The sequence below is a fragment of the Zootoca vivipara genome, chromosome 2, assembly GCF_965207765.1.
Source record: "Zootoca vivipara chromosome 2, rZooViv2.hap1.1, whole genome shotgun sequence".
Classification (NCBI taxonomy): Eukaryota; Metazoa; Chordata; class Lepidosauria; order Squamata; family Lacertidae; genus Zootoca; species Zootoca vivipara.
In genome coordinates this window covers 25,167,616-25,186,372 of record NC_142584.1, presented here as the reverse complement: position 1 = coordinate 25,186,372, position 18,757 = coordinate 25,167,616, and the positions used below count along the sequence as shown (strand labels likewise).

Sequence of the window (18,757 nt, the reverse complement as noted above, 5' to 3'; positions counted from 1 at the left end):
TTCCAGTCTTCTTTAAATGTATGCTCTTCTTATTCTCTTATTTTACATGTTAAGTCTGCAAGTTGCGCATATTCTGTCAACTTAAGTTCCCATTCTTCTTTCGTTGGGACCTTGTTTGTTTTATATTTTTCGGCTAATGAAACACGGGTCGCAGTAGTAGCATACATAAACAACCTTTTTTTACACCTGGGAATTTCAGTCTGAATTATCCCAAATAGAAAGGACTCTGGGTTTTTTTGGGAGGGGGAAGTACTTTTAAACATTTTTTTTTCAATTCATTATGGATCATTTCCCAATACTCTTTTACCCTTTTGAACTGAGGGTTCTTCCTCTCTCCTGCTCACCCACTAGCTGTGGGCAGCTCCAGGAGTTTGAGGAGACACAATTTTCATGCATACTTGAAACCCTTGGAACTGAACGCCCATGTGAGATGCAATCATATTGTACCCTGGGAAAACATGCTGCTCAGGACGTAACAATAAACATGTCTTCCTACAAGTCAAATGCCAGAAAATATAGTGATTCATGGTTAAACAAGCTGAGTTTGGGTTGCAGGTGTTCTGACTCTCGTAACACTCCTCCTGTTTTATTGTAAGCCTGTGGTATAAAGAAGGTCTATTTCATCCCACAGGACTAATGCAGCCTTCAAAAAGTTTTGGGAGGAGGAAGGGATATTTATCTTGTCACCTTGGTTGATAGTCTCTCTAACAGACTGGCACCAGTTACAGGTAGGTAGGCGTGCTGGTCTGCCGTAGTCGAAACGAAATATAAAAAATTTCCTTCCAGTAGCACCTTAGAGACCAACTAAGTTTGTCATTGGTAGGAGCTTTCGTGTGCATGCTCACGTTGGTCTCTAAGGTGCTACTGGAAAGGATTTTTTTAAACTGGCACCAGCACACCACTGTTTTGCAATCAGATGCTCCAAAGTTAAGAAACAACTATGGCAAAAAACCCCAAAACAAAACCCTGGAATCTCTACACCATGTTATGTTTATCTGTCCTATGTACAGCTCGGCTCGTGCTAGTATACTAAACTCCATAATCCAGCCTATGGCTGACAAACCAGTTGACCTACAGCTTGCCTGGGTTCTTCAAGATGTTGGACCCTTATATTACTCTACAGGTTGCTAAATTCCTAACAGCCGTCCTCTCGTATAGGAGACGGAATGGAATGTTAGCTGCTTATTGATAGTTATAAGAATTTTCTAAATGACATCAGATATTGATTTTAGCTTAGTGCCTAAATTTTTAATCTTAATCTTAAACCTTTAAGATATGTTTTTTGAATTGTTAATATTTGTCCTTGTGAGCTGTGAATTGTGTTATATTATTTGTGGTTTGTACGAGTCCGCTGTTTTATTTGATTTGTTTTGTTGTGTTTTATGATGGGCGTAAAGCCGAATAAACATCTTTGTTGTTGGAAGGTGAGTGTTCTTTGTGCAACTTCCGGCATGCCAAGGGCTCCAGGTAGTCTTGCTGTCCCAGGGAGGCTCGGCCAACCGCCCAGGGAGTCCCACAGTGCCCAACAGGCATCAATTCACAATCTTAAGTGGTTTCCTTGGTAACAGCTGTTACTAGTTTTCCACCAATCAATGGCAAGCGGGGCTGGGAGAGTCAGTGTCCTACATAAAGAGTCAGACACATTAGCACGCTCAGAGTCGAGGGCTTATTCCCTCTGCGGACACGCTTCAGGAAGCAGCTATGGCTAAAGGGATAGGGGTCCAGCAGGCCACACCGAGGCGATGGACCTGCTCCTTCGCCGCTCTGTCACTGCTGTGCCTGGCTGTCCAAGCAGGTAAGGAGGAAGGGCTGCTGGGAAAGAGCTTTGCTAGGTGAGCAGGCTGGGCTGAGGTGGCAGGAGGAACTGGGGTTTATTCATTCATTTTACACCGCACAGAGATTGGCTCAGAGCCACAGAAAGCGGGGCATGTTGCAGAACTTTAGCACCAGTGAAGACACTTTTATGGGGCACTTTAACCAAGCTGTATTGCCAACGTATTCTTTATTGGACCCGATGAGAATTGAGCAGCAGGGAATTTAATGCTCTGGCCACCCCCTGGCTTTAACAACCCAGGGTTGAGACAGGGTTCCAGAGCAAATTATTCCATTCTGCTGAACTCCAGGTACGTGAATGGTTTCCCCAAGGTTATACAAGGTGTTTGGCTGGGGAATAGAATAGATGCCAGGTTTCCCAAGTCATGGGCTTATTCTCCAGTTCTTAGACCACCCTGCAAGACCTAACGGGTCTTGCTTAAGCCTGCATATATTGAACAGTCTGCGCCCAGCCAGCGCTCAATGAAACCTTGACCTTGAAGATTCGGCCTGTCCGGTTCTCTCCTCTACAACACCCATTGGCAGCGAATCCTGAGTTATAGAAAAACTGGACTGCATGCTAAAGAGGAATTTATACCCAGCCGCACTCTCACCGAAAGCCGCTTGGATCGTAATTGTAACGGAAAAGAAGGATATATGTTAACAGCAGTAACTTCCAGCATCTTTTCGATGCTGGATGTCAAACTGACCCTTCAAGGCGGGAGGCTGTGTCTCTCTCATTTCCAATCCTCTGTTCAGCTTGGTTTAACTGTGCTGCTTGTGTTTCTGGAAGAAGCTAATCCGCCGGATAAGACATGGATTTAAAAAGATATTATATGGGGGCCAGTTTCACCGCAGGCATAAGGAGCGACTGGGCAGATGCAAAGGAGTTAAAGGAAAAGTTGGGGTTGCATACACCCCACCCCCAACTCTGTACCCTGTGCTGAACAGGATTGTGGCACAAGAGGCAGATTCATTCTGGAACTTAGTATGTCAGCTGCCCCTAATTCATGGGCACACTGTGCCCCTCTTTCGGAGGGAGCACTAGTGGGAGCTAAATCTCACCATTGTGCTCGGGTGAATTTATAAATTCTGAACGTTATTAGAGATCACGGTGTGTTACTTTTGACCAACCAGATGGATGGGTTCTAATGGAGTTTTTTGGGTGGGGAAATGTGTGAAGTCAGTTTTGCATCCCCCAACGGAAGTGATTTCCTCATTAACATGCTGCGATCCTTTCAACTGCTTAAATGCAAAATAAACGTGCCAGTTTCCCTCTCTCAAGTACTGGAAGTTTTCTCCAAAACAGAAAATCAAAAATGGATGTGGGAGACCACACACAGAAAGACAATCTCAAGTTTAAAGCGGTGGGGAGGGAGGTGTTTCAGCTGCGGGTCTGCCTCCCTCCGGAGCAAAGGGTCACAAACACTTTCCTTTGTCAAGAGGCTTCGACAAAAGCGATGTTTTCATAGCAATAGCCGAGCTGGGTGCTTTCCCTTTAAGCTGCTCTTCCCCATCCCGCTGGTGTCTTTGTCCCGAGAGAGAGAGCTAGAGATTCTTTTGCCATTGAATTTTAACCTTTTTCATCCCTGCCCAAGTTGGACTGGGCAGCAGGAGACGCAAGCCAGGATGCGGAGAGTGTGAACAAGCTAAGCTTTCTTTCCCCAGGGAGACCAAAAAAGTGTAACTTGGCTCAGCGTGAGAATTTAATTCATCCAGCGGCAGCGGTTTCATTGAGTTAATGACGGCTGTGAAACTGCTGGCTGGGCTCCAGCTCCCATGAGTAGTAAAGTGAAAACTCTCCGACATCCGCAAGAGCTGGCTGGGATTAGTCAAAGCTCCGAGGCGAAGGGTGACTTTAATTACCACCTTCGGTATTAGGGAATCAGGCAGTCAAGGGCTGCTGACCTTAATTATTCTGTTGCAAACCTTGGGAGATTTCTAGAAGCTAGAAATTATGAAACATACGCTAAAACCTTGGAAACCCCGTCCTTCCATTTCCTTTTTTTTAAAATGATTTTTAAAATTTTATTTTATAACAATACCAAATCAATAGCCACATTTAGAGATTTCTCTGAATCTCCAGACTTCCCTCCAACCCCTCTATTGGTCTTATTGTCAACATTTTCAACTGCATATTATTTCCTTATCCATATTTTGTATGCGTCCATATTGCCCATAGCGATTGTTACATTACAAGTGTTATTAAAAACCCTGCTAATGTTTTCATGTTTCAATGCTTGCAGTGGTCTCCTAAATAATTATATTTTTTCCCATTCTTCCTTAAAGTTTTTGTCTTCTTGGTTCCTGAGTTTTTCGGTCAGTTTTGCCATTTTGGCGTGGTCCTTTTTAAAAAACATACAGTAGTTCATTCTTATGTTTGTAAATATTTGATGCAGTCTATCAAAGACTAAGAATATGTAGGCTATAGCAAGTGCCAACAAGCTGCTTTCACACACACACACACACACACACACACACACACACACACACAGAGTTCACACCAGAACCCCGGCTTCACTTCTCGTAAGATCCCCTTACCTTGGGGGGGGGGTTGCCTCCAATATTCCAGAGAGGTTTTCAGGTTCCAGGAGACACTTATTAATTACTTCAATGAAAATACACCATAATAAATAAATAAATAAATAAATAAATAAATAAATAAAAAATAAATAAAATGAATCTAAATAAATAAATAATTTATTATTTGTATCCCGCCCATCCAGCTGGGTTTCCCCAGCCACTGTGGGCGGCTTCCAACAAAGATTAAAATACATTAAAATGTCACACATTTGAAACTTCCCTAAACAGGGCTGCCTTCAGATGTTTTCTAAATGTCAGGTAGTTGTTTATCTCTTTGACATCTGATCATGGGCGTACCCAGGATCAAAACTAGGGGGGGGCAAGGGGAGGGCCCAAGGCACGGAAGGGGAGGGGCCACAAAGTGGGCGGGAACAGCGAACTCGCGCTCCGCCGGGCTGTGCCCCTCCCTAGAAGCAGGGCTGGTGGGCGGAGGCGGAGCCCAGCCCAGCGGAGCGCGAGTTCGGCGTTCCCGCCCACCGCGCCGCGCTCCCTGGTTCCCCGCCGCGCTTGGCCTTGCCTGAGGGCGCGCCGGGGAGCTGGAGGGAGGGTGCGGCGCGGTGCGGCGGGAATGGCGAACTCGCGCTCCGCCGGGCTGTGCTCCGCCTCTGCCCACCAGCCCTGCTTCTAGAGTAGGGCAGCTGCCCTAACTTGCCGCATGGTGGGTACGCCCTTGCATCTGATGGGAGGGCGTTCCACAGGGCGGGCACTACTACCGAGAAGTCCCTCTGCCTGGTTCACTGTAGCTTTGCTTCTCGCAGTGAGGGAACCGCCAGAAGGCCCTCGGCGCTGGATCTCAGTGTCTGGGCAGAACCAGCTGATCATTCTGGGCTACTAGCTTTTCAGAAGTACAGAAGCATAGCATGTATGATACTCCCTATTTTTTTTCTCCTGCAGCAGCCCATGCAGCTAGCTCACTGTCAAATATTTCACATTATGGCTTCATCCTAGGAGCTGCTAAGATTGCAACTAGGCTTAGGAAGGCTGTGCCATTTATTCTTTTCTGATGTGCTCCCCTGCTTAATAAATGTCAATAATATTTTTTAAAATAAATTTTATTTTTGCATTTTCTATTTTACTTTAACAAATGAATTAAATACATAAACGTATAATCCCTTCTGTCTCCCCCCCCCCATGGTGGATCTTAATGTACTGATTTTCCCCTCTGCATCTCTATCATAACTCTATCTTTATAAATCCTTTGTCAATCCAAAGTTCAAATTTTGACTACATGTTTTCTGTCAATCCTACCAATGTATGCAGTTGTTTACAACAGCTTTTCAAATAAATTATAAACTTTCCCTATTCTTTATTAAAGATCTCCTCTTCCTGATTTCTAATTCTTCCTGTAAGTTTTGCCAGCTCGGCATAGTGCATCAATTTTGTCTGCCACTCTTCTTTGGTCAGAGTTGTACCAGCTTTCCATTTCTGAGCTAAGAGAGTCTGTGCAGCCGTGGTCGCGTACATAAATAGTTTTGTCTGGTCCTTCAGGATCTCTGGTCCTATAATACCTAAAAGAAATGCTTCTGGTTTCTTAGGAAAAGTTATTTTCAACAATTTTTTTTTCAATTCTTTATATATCATTTCCCAGAAGCCTTTTTTTCATGTTACATGACCACCACATATGATAAAAAGTACCCTCTTTTTCTTTACATTAATGTTAATAATAAAAAGGTAAAGGGACCCCTGACCATTAGGTCCAGTCAGGGCCGGCTCTAGGTAGACCCCTGGTGGCGCAGGGCACCACGGCGCCGGCCCACGAGGAGGGCGCCGCAAGCTGTGCCCACCCGGTCCGCCGTTTCGACAACCGCGCTGTGCCTGCCCGCCCGCTGCGGCGCCGTGCTGCGCGCAGCGCCCGCCTGCCCGCCCACCGCGATGGGAAATGGGGCGGGGGGGGCGGAGGGATCCATCGCTCCATGGCACCAGAGGCGCTTAAGACGGCCCTGGGTCCAGTCGTGACCGACTCTGGGGTTGTGCGCTCATCTCGCATTATTGGCCGAGGGAGCCGTCGTATAGCCTCCAGGTCATGTGGCCAGCATGACAAAGCCACTTCTGGCGAACCAGAGCAGCACACGGAAACGCCGTTTACCTTCCCGCTGTAGCGGTTCCTATTTATCTACTTGCATTTTGACGTGCTTTCGAACTGCTAAGTTGGCAGGAGCTGGGACCGAGCAACGGGAGCTCACCCCGTCACAGGGATTCGAACCGCTGACCTTCTGATCAGCAAGCCCTAGGCCCAGTGGTTTAACCCACAGCGCCACCTGGCACAGCATATCACTGATCCAGCCTTTGTGATCCCAGTTTTAAAATAAGGTCACGACTAGAACAGCAGCCTACTGAGACTGACTCTTCTACTCACCCAGGGCAGAACATCGATCACTGGCTGCAACTAAAGTGGATTCATATTTGCCCAATACTATGGAGCTTTAGGTAGTTCAGAGAACCCAGAAAATTTATCAAGTGTATCTTCACAAAAGGCTAAGTTGTCTGACATGAAGTTTGAAAGCTGCAGTTTGGGGAGAAGGATCCTCTCCTGCTGTCAGACGTTTTGGATCCAATGACCACTTTTCTTTCAAAATTCCCTAAGCTTTGAAAATCTGAATAGGTGAGCTACACCAATTGCATAGGAAATCTCTGGATTTAGGGAGCAGAAAGGGTGAGACAGCTGTAGTCAGAGGGAAATGTCGCAATGACAGGGGGCGTTAAAGGAAGCACAAGGGGGTCCACAATCTACATTAAGCTGAAGTACAGACAGGCCCTAACCTAGGTCTGTTACTTTCAATGGGTCTACCATGAGTAAAACCTAGTTGGATCCAACCTTATTGGATAGTGTTAAGGGGAGTTGGAGTCCTAGAACATCTAGAGGGCCACAAAATCCTCATCCTGGCCCTAAACCAGTTCTTGGTTTGGAAAAAAAATTAGTAGAATTAATTGAAAATAGAAAAAAAAGCTTCTGATCTCCTCTTTGTGGCTTTGCTGAAAGAAAGGGGGAGCCCGAGGCCAGCCTTAGCTCAATCCCACAGCTAGTTAGTAAAATTTATTTGTTAGAAACTATTGGTTATTGCATTCCCATTGCGCAAAGTGTTAGGACCAAACCAAGAGAATCACAAAGGGAAAATGGGATTTCAGGAATGCTCCTCAAAATGAGCTATCCCAGATTAGCACCACCTTCCAAGCAGGCTGAGACACTACCTGCCTGCAGACTGTCTAGCCAGAGTGGCGCATGCTCTAGTTTTCTCCCGCTTGGACTACTGCAACACACTCTACGTGGGGCTACCTTTGAAGGTGACCTGGAAACTACAATTAATCCAGAATGCAGCAGCTGGACTGGTGACTGGGATTGGCCACCGAGACCATATAATACCAGTCCTGAAAGACCTACATTGGCTCCCAGTATGTTTCAGAGCACAATTCAAAATGTTGGTGCTGACCTTTAAATCCCTAAACGGCCTCAGCCCAGTATTCCTGAAGGAGCATATCCACCTGCATCGTTCAGCCCGGACACTGAGTCCAGCGCCGAGGGCCTTCTGGCGGTTCCCTCGTTGCGTGAAGTGAGGTTACAGGAAACCAGACAGAGGGCCTTCCCGGTAGTGGCACCCGCCCTGTGGAAGGCCCTCCCATCAGATGTCAAGGAAATAAACAACTATCCAACATTTAGAAGACACCTGAAGGCAGCCCTATTTAGGGAAGTTTTTAATGTTTGAAGTTTTATTCTGTTTTTAATGTTCTGTTGAGCCGCCCAGATAGGCAGGGTAGAAATAATAAATTACTACTACTACTACTACTGAAGGGATGTGGGTGGCACTGTGGGCTAAACCACAGAGCCTAGGGTTTGCTGATCAGAAGGTCCGCAGTTCGAATCCCTGCAACGGGGTGAGCTTCTGTTGCTCGGTCCCAGCTCCTGCCAACCTAGCAGTTCAAAAGCACGTCAAAGTGCAAGTAGATAAATAGGTACCGCTTCAGCGGGAAGGTAAACGGCATTTCCGTGCGCTGCTCTGGTTCTCCAGAAGCGGATTTGTCATGCTGGCCACATGACCTGGAAGCTGTACGACGGCTCCCTTGGCCAGTAAAGCAAGATGAGCGCCGCAACCCCAGAGTCGGTCATGTCTGGACCTAATGGTCAGGCGTCCCTTTACCCTTTACTACTACTACTACTACTACTACTACTACTACACACCAGAGGCAAGGGGCCTACTCTCAAATGGCCCAGTGGTTTCCTATCCAGCCTTCCCTTACATACTAATCAAACAATTGGGGGCTTCCCCCTTGAATTTCATTCCACTCCCATTTTCCCAGTCCTGAAATCTCGCCTCTTGCTCATTGATTTTGTTTCACACTCTCTGCAGTCCAGAAGGCGGACCTCACTGGGGATTCCACAGTGGCCACCATCAACCACTCCCTCTCATTGCTGCAGCGGCTGCAAGAGCTCCTGCAGAACGGCAATGCCAGCGATACCACCCTGCGGGTGCACACTGCAGGCTCGGACGAAATCAAAGTCTTCCACACCCACCAGTTGATGCTCAGCTTGCAAAGCGAGATCTTCGAGAGCCTCCTGCACAACCAGACCATGATCTCTCTGCACGAGCCGCCTGACAGTGCAGCCCTTTTCGAAAAGTTCATCAGGTAAGAGGCTGAGCTCACTGACCTCATCCGGATGGCCCTAAAAGAAGGAGTGAGTGGGTTCCCTTCCTCAGTCCTGTTGGTTCTCAGCTGGAGGAGCTGTAGTTGCCTTCTGCTCTCCTTCCACCTCTCTCCTAAGAACCTGGCTGAACCTTTTTATGCAGTCCTGGGATGCAATATTGCAGGGTAGCCAACATTATATTGCTGGACTACAACTCCCATCCTCTTGGACCATTGGCCATGCTGGCCGAGTCTGATAGGAGATGGAATCTAACATCTACGTTGGCAGCCCCTGCACTTTTGCTTATAATAAGACAACTGGAAACACAGCTTGCTGGGAAATGTATTCTAAGAGGACAGGAAATGGAATAGAAAATTCAGTAAAGACTACTGAAATGTAACCTGTCCTTCAGTTCTGTGGCATAGTGTGTGTGTCCAATTTGCCAAGCTGGGAGAAACCAGAATGGGGCTTTTGTGGCTGAGAGCAAAGGGAGAGAGGCTGGACTCCCAAGATCGAAAAGAGACAGAAATGTTGGAGATGTGTGATCTCTGTACCCTCCAACATTTCTCCGATGAAAATAGGGATGCCCTATTCAATAATAATACAGTCAAACCTTTAACGTAATCCATTCTGGAAGACCATTTGACTTCCGAAATGTTCGGCAAAGTCACCGGAGGAAAAAGAAAAAAATTCCCCAGAAGCCGTTTGACTTCTGAAAAACATTCGAAAACAGAAGCATTCGCTTCTGGGAGCTGAAATGTTAGAAAACGGAGCCATTCGAGAACCGAGGTTTGACTGTAATAATAATAATTTCATTATTTATACCCCACCCAAGTTAATTAAAAACCAGCTTGGTGGTGGTCTCATGCAATGCCAAGAAGTTTGTATACTACCCATCTCAGTAGCTAACACAGTCTATTAAAAATAAAAATCATGAAAACCGTTGAGAGAAGAAATGTCACCAATATCACCAATATGAATGATGCTTGTGTCCCTTCTCTAGATATCTGTACTGTGGTGAGATCTCCATCCTCCTCCACCAAGCCATACCGCTTCACCGACTAGCCAGCAAATATCGCATCTCTAGCTTGCAGAGAGGGGTAGCCGAATACATGAAAAGCCATCTGGCCAGTGAGTCGAACCAGGGCCACGTGGTGGGCTGGTACCACTACGCAGTGAGGATTGGCGACGAGGCTTTGCAGGAGAGCTGCCTCCAGTTCCTGGCCTGGAACCTCTCGGCTGTGATGAGCAGCGCCGAGTGGGCCTCGGTGAGTGTCGATCTCTTGCTGCTGTTGCTGGAACGATCCGACCTGGTTCTGCAGAGCGAGTTGGAGCTGTACACAGCCGTCGAGGAGTGGGTGGCCACGCACCAGCCTGAGGACTATGTCGTGGAGAAGATGCTGAGGTCCCTGCGTTACCCTATGATCTCCCCCAGCCACCTTTTCCACTTGCAGAAGCAGTCTCTCGTGATGGTGAAGCACTACCACGCGGTGCAAGACCTGCTCTTCCAAGCCTTCCAGTTCCACTCGGCCTCCCCGATCCACTTTGCCAAATACTTCGACGTCAACTGCAGCATGTTCCTGCCCCGGAACTACCTCTCCACCTCCTGGGGTTCTCAGTGGGTGATTAACAACCCGGCCAGGGATGACCGCAGCACCAGTTTCCAGACTCAGCTGGGGCCCAGCAACCACGACTCTGCCAAGCGCGTGACTTGGAACGTTCTGTTCTCCCCACGTTGGCTCCCGGTCAGCTTGCGCCCCGTTTACTCAGACTCTGTCTCGGGGGCCATCCAGTCGATCAAGATCGAGGACGGCCGCCCCCGCCTGGTTATCACTCCGGCCACGACTAGCTCCGACTTTGCCGGAGTCAGTTTCCAAAAAACCATCCTGGTTGGCATGAAGCAGCAGGGCAAAGTCTTTGTCAAACATGCCTACAGCTTCCACCAGAGCACAGACGAGGTGGCCGATTTCCTGGTGCATGCCGACTTACAGAAGCGCACCTCCGAATACCTCATCGACAACTCTCTGCACCTGCATATCATCATCAAGCCTGTCTACCATTCGCTGATCAAAATCAAGAAGTAGAAGTAGTAGAAGAAGAAGAACCACAAGACAAGGCAGGGGACGAGAATGACTGGATTGTACTGAAGAACAGCAACGAATCCAGTACAAAACTGGCTGGCACAGGCGATGCATCTTGTAATCTATGCATGTAATCGGGGCATGTGGGCCCTGGGTGCTTCTTGCATGAAAACAACTTCTGCAGCTGCAAACCTGGGGACTTTTTAAAAAGATGGGAAATTAAAACATGTACGGTCTTGGGGTGGGGAATTCCCTTATCTCTGTTTTCAGATGCTTATATTTAGCTCTCTTCTTCCATCTTTGAAGGCTGCAATCCTACATATGCTCACCTGGGAGCCAGTTGCACTGAACTTAATGACTTACTTCTGAGTAGATGTGAATAGGATTGCACTCTTAAGGAACTCAGGTAGAACTGGAGGATCTCAGTGGTGCTTTTGATTAGATCGTTCTCCAAGACACCCCCTTAGCAAGAGCTTTGATTTCCTAACTTGTTTAGAATCCGCCTTCATGTCTTGCCCATGAAGTGGTGATCCCGTGGAATTGTTGTAGTTTGAGATATATAGACAAACAACAACAACAACCCAGCAGTACACTGGTAGGTAAAAAGTCCTTGTTGTTGTTTAGTCGTTTAGTCGTGTCCGACTCTTCGTGACCCCATGGAAAAAAGTCCTTAGAATACTGTAATATTCATATGGGTTTCTTCTAGTCACCCTTATTTGTTGATCCATCCAGCCTCTCACTATTCCCTCTACTAGACTTGATACCAGATGAACGAGTTTGGTTCTTTGAATTTCAGCTGCAAACAGACAACAGTTTTAAGCGTTAAAAGTGGCACCATGGTCTTTGGTTCATATATACAGGGTAGATTATACATCCATACCCTTATTTTGTCTCAGTCCAAACCAGAGACACGTGAATCCCATCTCCTGCTGCTTTTGACTGGATATCCTAGCCATAGAGTGGGTTTTTGCTGTCTCGCTGGTCAGGTAGGAAAGTTCAGCCTACTTTCTGAGTCCCTGATTAGTGAATTAAATACATACAAACAAACTGACCAGACCCCATCATACTTCCTTCTCTCCATTTCAATCTCTGCCTCCTGGCCCTTTGTCACATGATTTTTTCCCAAGGTAGGCAGATTCCGGTATACCATCCCAAAATAATAGCATCTTCACCTTTAAGAAGAAAAACAACAACAACAACAACAACAACAACAACAACAACAACAAAGGCTTTCCTGTTGGTTTTCTAAACTTTCTGTAATAAGTGTAATTATTTGTTTGTAAAATAAACGGGGCAAAAGCTGGTTTAGAACTGGAGGGGTTGGGTTGCAGAGTACAGGCTAGGTGGAAAAATGGTGCTTGCGCTCTCTCTGCAGGTAATGTCAACAGCCTTTTGAATAGATCATCAGTTACATAGATTTCTAAATAAAAATCAGGAAATGTATTGTTGGGGATGACTGTGTGGTGTTATTTTTGAGGTGAAAATGGTTTTTGACCAGTGTTCTGCTCAAAGAAGGAGTCTTCATTGTCTTCTGTTCAATCTTCCCATTCATGTCTTAGCCTGCAATCCTCTCTCCCCTTTCTCCAGTATCTTGTTGTAAAACTGCCCTGTGATCCTTGGATGAAGGGCCGTATAGAAAATTTAATAATAATAATAATAATAATAATAATAATAATAATAATAATAATAATTCAGTTTTCAGCTAATCTGCATGGCTTCCAAGCCTTCCACACCCCTCAAACTCTTGACGGCCTGAAAATTCTTTTGATGCACACAAGGGAAGTCAAGGCCCCAGTCCCCCATGCTTCCTTCCTCTCCCAGGGAATGCATGCAGGTTCTGGGCCTTTTCAATTGGTTAGAGCATGGTGCTGATAACGCCAAGGTTGCAGGTTCGATCCCTGTGTGGGTCAGCTGCATATTCCTGCATTGCAGGGGGTTGGACTAAGTGACCCTGAAGGTCCCTTCCAACTCTACGATTCTGTTCTATGGTGGCTTGGTCACCATGTCAAGGTGGTGTCACCAGTCACCGGGGGGTGTTGACAGGGCCGTCTTAAGCATATCCGGTGCCGTGGTGCAAAGATCCCTCCGGCGCCCCCCCCGGCAACTCCAAAACAAGGGAGGGGGCGGTAGAAAATGTCCTCTGCCTCCCCCACCGCCCCAATCCCTGGCATGGTGGTGGAGATCAAGCAGGAAAACATGCAGACATGGGGCACCCGAGAATTCAGCCCGGGAAGGCTGTGCGCCTTTCACCAGGAAGCAGGAGGAGGACAACGACCGGGAGCAGGGCCGTCTTTAGCAGATGCAGAGGCTTGGGAGTCTCTGTGGGGATCGCTCTCCTCCTGTGGAAGCTTGGGAAGGAAGCTGCATATAGTTGGCAGGGCGCAGCTGGCAGGCATGCAGGGAAAGGGGAGGCTGCCGGCAAAGCCGCGCAGCTCCTCCACTCGCTAGGGCACCCCTGAGAGGCTGGTGCCCTGGCGCAATGAACCACTAACACCAATGGGAAAGACGGCTCTGGGTGTTGAAGCGAGAGGTGGCAACAACAGGCAGGTGCTTCCGCCAGGTGGGTACGTGGAAGAATGCTGCTAGATGCTGGTGCTCATTGTCATCATGTACAGCTTCTGTTGATGGTTCCCCGGCAGCTACTGTAGATCCTTTTTTTGGTGCCCACCAAGCCCCGATGGCCAGCAGCGGGCAGCCTGCACTTGCCTCATGGGCATCACAGCAGAGGTAACCAGTGAGCTCCCAGGAACGCTCTGCACATCCCCAGGGGCACCTACTCTAACCCCCGTTGGAGGTTCCTGACATTGCGTGATTGCCCTCTGCTTGCTTAGTCGACGATAGCAGCCTTTTCCTTGTGTCTTATTGACAGTTGATTAGAACACAAGGGGGTGGGGGGAGAACAGGCCAGCACTGAGGAGACCCTCAAGCTTGCTGGTATCCCTTTTCACCTACAAATGTGGCAGGGAGACTGTGCAGGTTCGGCTTTGCAGGTGACCTACACACAGCTCCCTCCTTGCAAATCGGGGATGATGCAAACAGCAAGAGAGGCCGGTGAAAGGTCCCACATGGTGCCGGTGCTGCCGTTTTGAAGGAGGCCCAACAAGACCCCATGGGAGCTGCTGCTGCCGCCGCCCTCATTAGCTGAGCAGCCCTTGCCAGTTTATTAAACCAGTTATGCCGATCAGCCAAAGTTCAAAGCCAACCCTATACTGATCCCTTACCCCCCAAACAATACCATCAATTGGGTCTTTCTTAAAGGAGAGATGGGGGACGCAGGTGGCGCTGTGGGTTAAACCACTGAGCCTAGGGCTTGCCGATCAGAAGGTCGGTGGTTCGAATCCCTGCGACGGGGTGAGCTCCCGTTGCTCGGTCCCAGCTCCTGCCAACCTTGCAGTTCGAAAGCACGTCAAAATGAAAGTAGATAAATAGGTACCGCTCCAAGTGGGAAGGTAAACGGCGTTTCCGTGTGCTGCTCTGATTCGCCAGAAGCGGCTTTGTCATGCTGGCCACATGACCTGGAAGCTGTATGCCGGCTCCCTCGGCCAATAACGCGAGATGAGCGCCGCAACCCCAGAGTCGGTCATGACTGGACCTAATGGTCAGGGGTCCCTTTACCTTTACCTAAAGGAGAGATGCTGCTTTCGAGCATAACCGACCCCAGCCCAAAGCAGAGCTTGAAGACAGCACCAAGCGTGGCAGTCTGGAGATGTTCTGCACCTCTGCATCCAACTGTCGGGTTTTTACAAATCGGAGTCCTCGCCTTATATGCTCTAAGCCTCCCAGAGCGGATGGGGAAATAATAATAAAATAATAATAATAATAATAATAATAATAATAATAATAATAATAATTCCATAGCAATACATGGAAAGTGTATATAAATCAGTCCTTTATATACCATGCTCCATAATCTCTTAAAGAACTTAGTGATCTCACATTGCTCTGGCCACGTATTTGCCAACCGGAGAAGATTGGAGCAGATGCGTGACAATGTATGTGGATATTATTTGAAATAGTTCTCATTGTATATTGATGCAATTGGGTTTTTCTTTAGACTGCTTCAAGATCTGGCGCAGGTAAGTGGCCGCTAAATGAACTTAATAAGGGTAAGGCTGCCAATGGCCGCTAGCCACAACAAAAGCTATAAGATCAGAGACAGTATGACTAAATGCCAGGGTGCTTCGACATTTAGTATGGAACCCCCATGCTTCATGTTAGTCACTCTATAGAGGCTCCCGCATGATGCTAATAGGCAGCCTTTGTCATCTTGTATTTCCCCCGATTTTCTATCTCTTCACCTCCCTTCTATGGTTTGAAGGCTACCTCAGAGTGTGCTCCAACTGGATCTCTCTCTCTCTCTCTCTCTCTCTCTCTCTCTCTCTCTCTCTCTCTCTCTCTCTCTCTCTCTCTCTCTCTCTCTCTCACACACACACACACACACACACACACACACACAGTGGGCCATTCTACCACCAACTGCCAAATATGAAGGATCCTAACAGGTTTTTCTTAGACGCTGATATTGAAATATAGTCAGATCTTTCTTGGGTTTCAATTCTGAAAAGTTATTTTAATACTAACTATGCAGAATATACCCAAGAGTGCATTCAAACCGATGCAAGTCTGCTGTAAGCCCATGACTGTGGAAGTCTTGGCCTTCAAGACTGCAGCAGACAGCAGGATATGAAGCATGTGTTTGGCAGAAACTGCAACCCAGAGTAGTCAGGGGGGGGGGGAACACAGGAGGCTGAAGAGGTCTCTGGAAATGGCTTGGGGTTGGTATTGGATAATGCACGGTTCTATTTTCTTTTCCACGCTACCTTGCCACAGTTCACAGGATATACAAAAGCCAACATTTGTCAACTCCCCTGTACGCATTTTTCAAAACCAGTTGCCAGTTCTCATGAAGAAAGAGTCATAGAGTATCCAACCCAATGGGAGACTGGCCAGAAATTCTGTGTGTGATCTCAAAGACCCATATCATTCCTCCATGTATCCAGCGATGGTTTCTGGTTGGCGAGCAGTCTTGTTGCCCCTTGTTGGAAGACAGCCAAACACACCAGGCGTTTACCATTGCTTCCCACCCGCATGGTCATGACCTGAAGCTGTGTGGCTTCCAAGTGTCACCCCTTCGTGTTCCTACCCCCAGAGGGATCTTCTGGAAAGTTTTAAAAGACCGAAACTTACTGAACTGTACTTGACTATGCAGAAATATAGCAGGCACACAGCACAAACAGCAACCCATCTCCCTATAGGGTCACCCGGTTTGTGTGTTCTCCTCTAGCATAAAGGCACAACATAGCCACAAGCGCTTCCATTTAAAGTAGACACCTGTGCTTGTGGGGGGAGGAGACCTCTGGTTCCTCCCAGTTACTGTACCAGATGGATAGATGCCCATCTAGAAGGATACCTATTTGAGTCTGGGGGATCCAGTCTTGGAGTCTGTAAAGACTTTTGGGGCAAACTGGATCCCTGGCAGGAGCACCCACAACCAATCAGGCGGAGTCTTCCTTTGGGTCATCTTTTCTGCAACAAGCCACCTTCCCACAATGTCTTTGGCCACTTTGCCATCCGACTGAGCGCCAGAGACAGCACCCCGGGGCTTCTCAACCTGCTTGCGTCCCCTCAGTTCTCAGTATCGCCGGTTCCTGCCATCTTTGCCGTGAGGGTTGGTGCCATTAACTGTGATATAGTTCAGCCGTGGGGGGCGCTGGCTGGGCTGGAAGTTTTTCTTGGAGACGCCACCTTGATTGGAGGGGACAGAGAGAGAAGAGGCCTCGGTAGGACCTAAAGGGGAAGAAGAAGAAGAAGGAAGGAAGACGACTCTGATAAAATTTCATTGGCGTTTGCATCATAACTGAACCCTAATCAGTGTTTGCCTGACACAACCAAACCACCCCTCAGTCCCTCATATTTCTTCATGATATAATTACAGTGGTACCTTGGTTTATGAACACAATTGGTTCCGGAAGTCTGTTCATAAACTGAAGCGTTCATAAACTGAAGCGAACTTTCCCATTGAAAGTAAAGGAAAGTGGATTAATCTGTTCCAGACAGTCCATGGAGTACTTAAACTGAAGCGTTCATAAACTGAAGCGAACTTTCCCATTGAAAGTAATGGAAAGTGGATTAATCCGTTCCAGACAGGTCCGCGGAGTACTCAACCTGAAGCGTACTTAACCCGAAGCATGGGTGTAATTGGTTCCGGAAGTCTGTTCATAAACTGAAGCATTCATAAACTGAAGCGAACTTTCCCATTGAAAGTAATGGAAAGTGAATTAATCCGTTCCAGATGGGTCCGCGGCGTTCATAAACCGAAAATTCATGAACCGAGGTGTTCATAAACCAAGGTTCCACTATAATTACCTTTGTGTTGGTCCAATAGCCTTCAGTACAATTCTGTCATCTCTGTAACCTTCAAAACACCTTAAGCATGAAGTGGCATTTATTCCACGTAAGCTATTTTATTCATTCATTCATTCATTCATTCATTATTTTATTTATTAGATTAATATACCACCCTTCAACATAAGATCTCAGGGCGGTTCACAGAATAAAACAAGTAAATAACTAAAACAAAACAGCAAAACAATAGCTGCCCCTTCCTGTGGACACATTTAAAAGGCTGTAGAATATTAATCAGCCTAAAGGCCTGGTTGCAGAGGAACTTTTCTGCCTGGCACCTAAAAATATATAACGAAGGCACTAGGCAAACCTCCCCAGGATGAGGGGTTACGCAAACAGGGAGCCACTACAGAGAAGGCCCTGTTCTCATGTTGACACCCTTTGGACCTCACATGGAGAAGGCACACGAAGAAGGGCCTCAGATGATGACTGCAGAGTCCGGGATGGTTTATATTACTCCAAAGCGAAAATGTGGGATCCTGCATGCGCACTGGAGGACAAGATGTTTCCCTTAAGCTCTGGCACCCAAATTCCTTGCTGTGACCCATGGTTAATTTTACTACAGTGGAGGACGGCTGTTAACAGTAGCAAGTCTGTACTCGCCCTTGCTTAGCCGCCCCTACCTGAGGATGGCTGGGCCTGCAGAAGTCTCACTCTGGACAACTGCACGGCTGCCCTCCCAATTCCCCGGGTGTTGTGAGTCCCTCCGGCGGCCGTTATCTTGTGTTCAGAACTGCTTTCCAGCGGATGACGGCAGGCGACATTGTTCTTTGGACACGGGAGCTGCAGGGGAAAGAGGCAGACACATAGGCTGAGAAGGTGCTTCGTGAATGGGGTGGGGTGGGGATCTCCTTTACCATCCCATAATTTCTTATCAAGGAGCATTTGCAAGGGTGATATGAAGTGGGAGGAGATAAGGTCAGTCTACGTAACTTTAATCCGTGCTATTCATTCTGCAAAAAACAGCTTTCTGGTTGGGAACATGGCCAGGAGCAGGGGGAACTGTGCCCCTTTTAACAGAAGGACTACACTTTTGTGGTGCTTTTGGTTTAGCATTAGAAGGCTGAGTTGAAAACATGCAAATTTGCCATGCACAAAATGGAGATTGGAGACAAGTAAGGGGCCATTTAGCCTGGCTGGGTATTTTTTTTAGATTGCAACCAGGCTGTCGAAAGGTCTCGTGTGAGTCTCTCCCCCCCCTTTTAATTTATACTTTTCAAGTTTGTACATTTCATTAGTTTTACAATCAATTTAACAT

General features: G+C 47.3%; 2 protein-coding genes across 4 annotated transcripts in view; one reads left to right on the top strand and one right to left on the bottom strand.

Moving 5' to 3' along the window:
• The first annotated feature begins 1,701 nt into the window (after positions 1-1,701).
• Positions 1,702-12,536, top strand: BTBD17 (BTB domain containing 17). Its single transcript, XM_035104101.3, has 3 exons — positions 1,702-1,795; positions 8,739-9,015; positions 10,017-12,536. Exons 1-3 carry the CDS (start codon positions 1,702-1,704, stop codon positions 11,095-11,097), a joined length of 1,452 nt encoding a protein of 483 aa, XP_034959992.2. The 3' UTR covers positions 11,098-12,536.
• A 3,107-nt stretch (positions 12,537-15,643) lies between these two features.
• Positions 15,644-18,757, bottom strand: part of KIF19 (kinesin family member 19) — a 46,855-nt gene continuing 43,741 nt past the window's right edge. For all 3 annotated transcript variants that reach the window (XM_035104099.3, XM_035104100.3, XM_088661452.1), the window contains 2 exons: positions 18,123-18,282; positions 15,644-16,881 (listed from right to left, as the gene is read on the bottom strand). In XM_035104099.3, the coding sequence (XP_034959990.3) occupies positions 16,727-16,881; positions 18,123-18,282 (315 nt within the window). In that variant the 3' untranslated portion in view covers positions 15,644-16,726. The remainder of the gene's footprint in view (positions 16,882-18,122; positions 18,283-18,757) is intronic.

Coding starts and splice junctions, on each gene's coding strand:
- BTBD17 (XM_035104101.3), top strand. CDS start 1,702: ATGGCTAAAGGGATAGGGGTCCAGCAGGCCACACCGAGGCGATGGACC. Junction 1,796..8,738: donor GTGCCTGGCTGTCCAAGCAG/GTAAGGAGGAAG, acceptor CACTCTCTGCAG/TCCAGAAGGCGGACCTCACT. Junction 9,016..10,016: donor CTTTTCGAAAAGTTCATCAG/GTAAGAGGCTGA, acceptor TCCCTTCTCTAG/ATATCTGTACTGTGGTGAGA.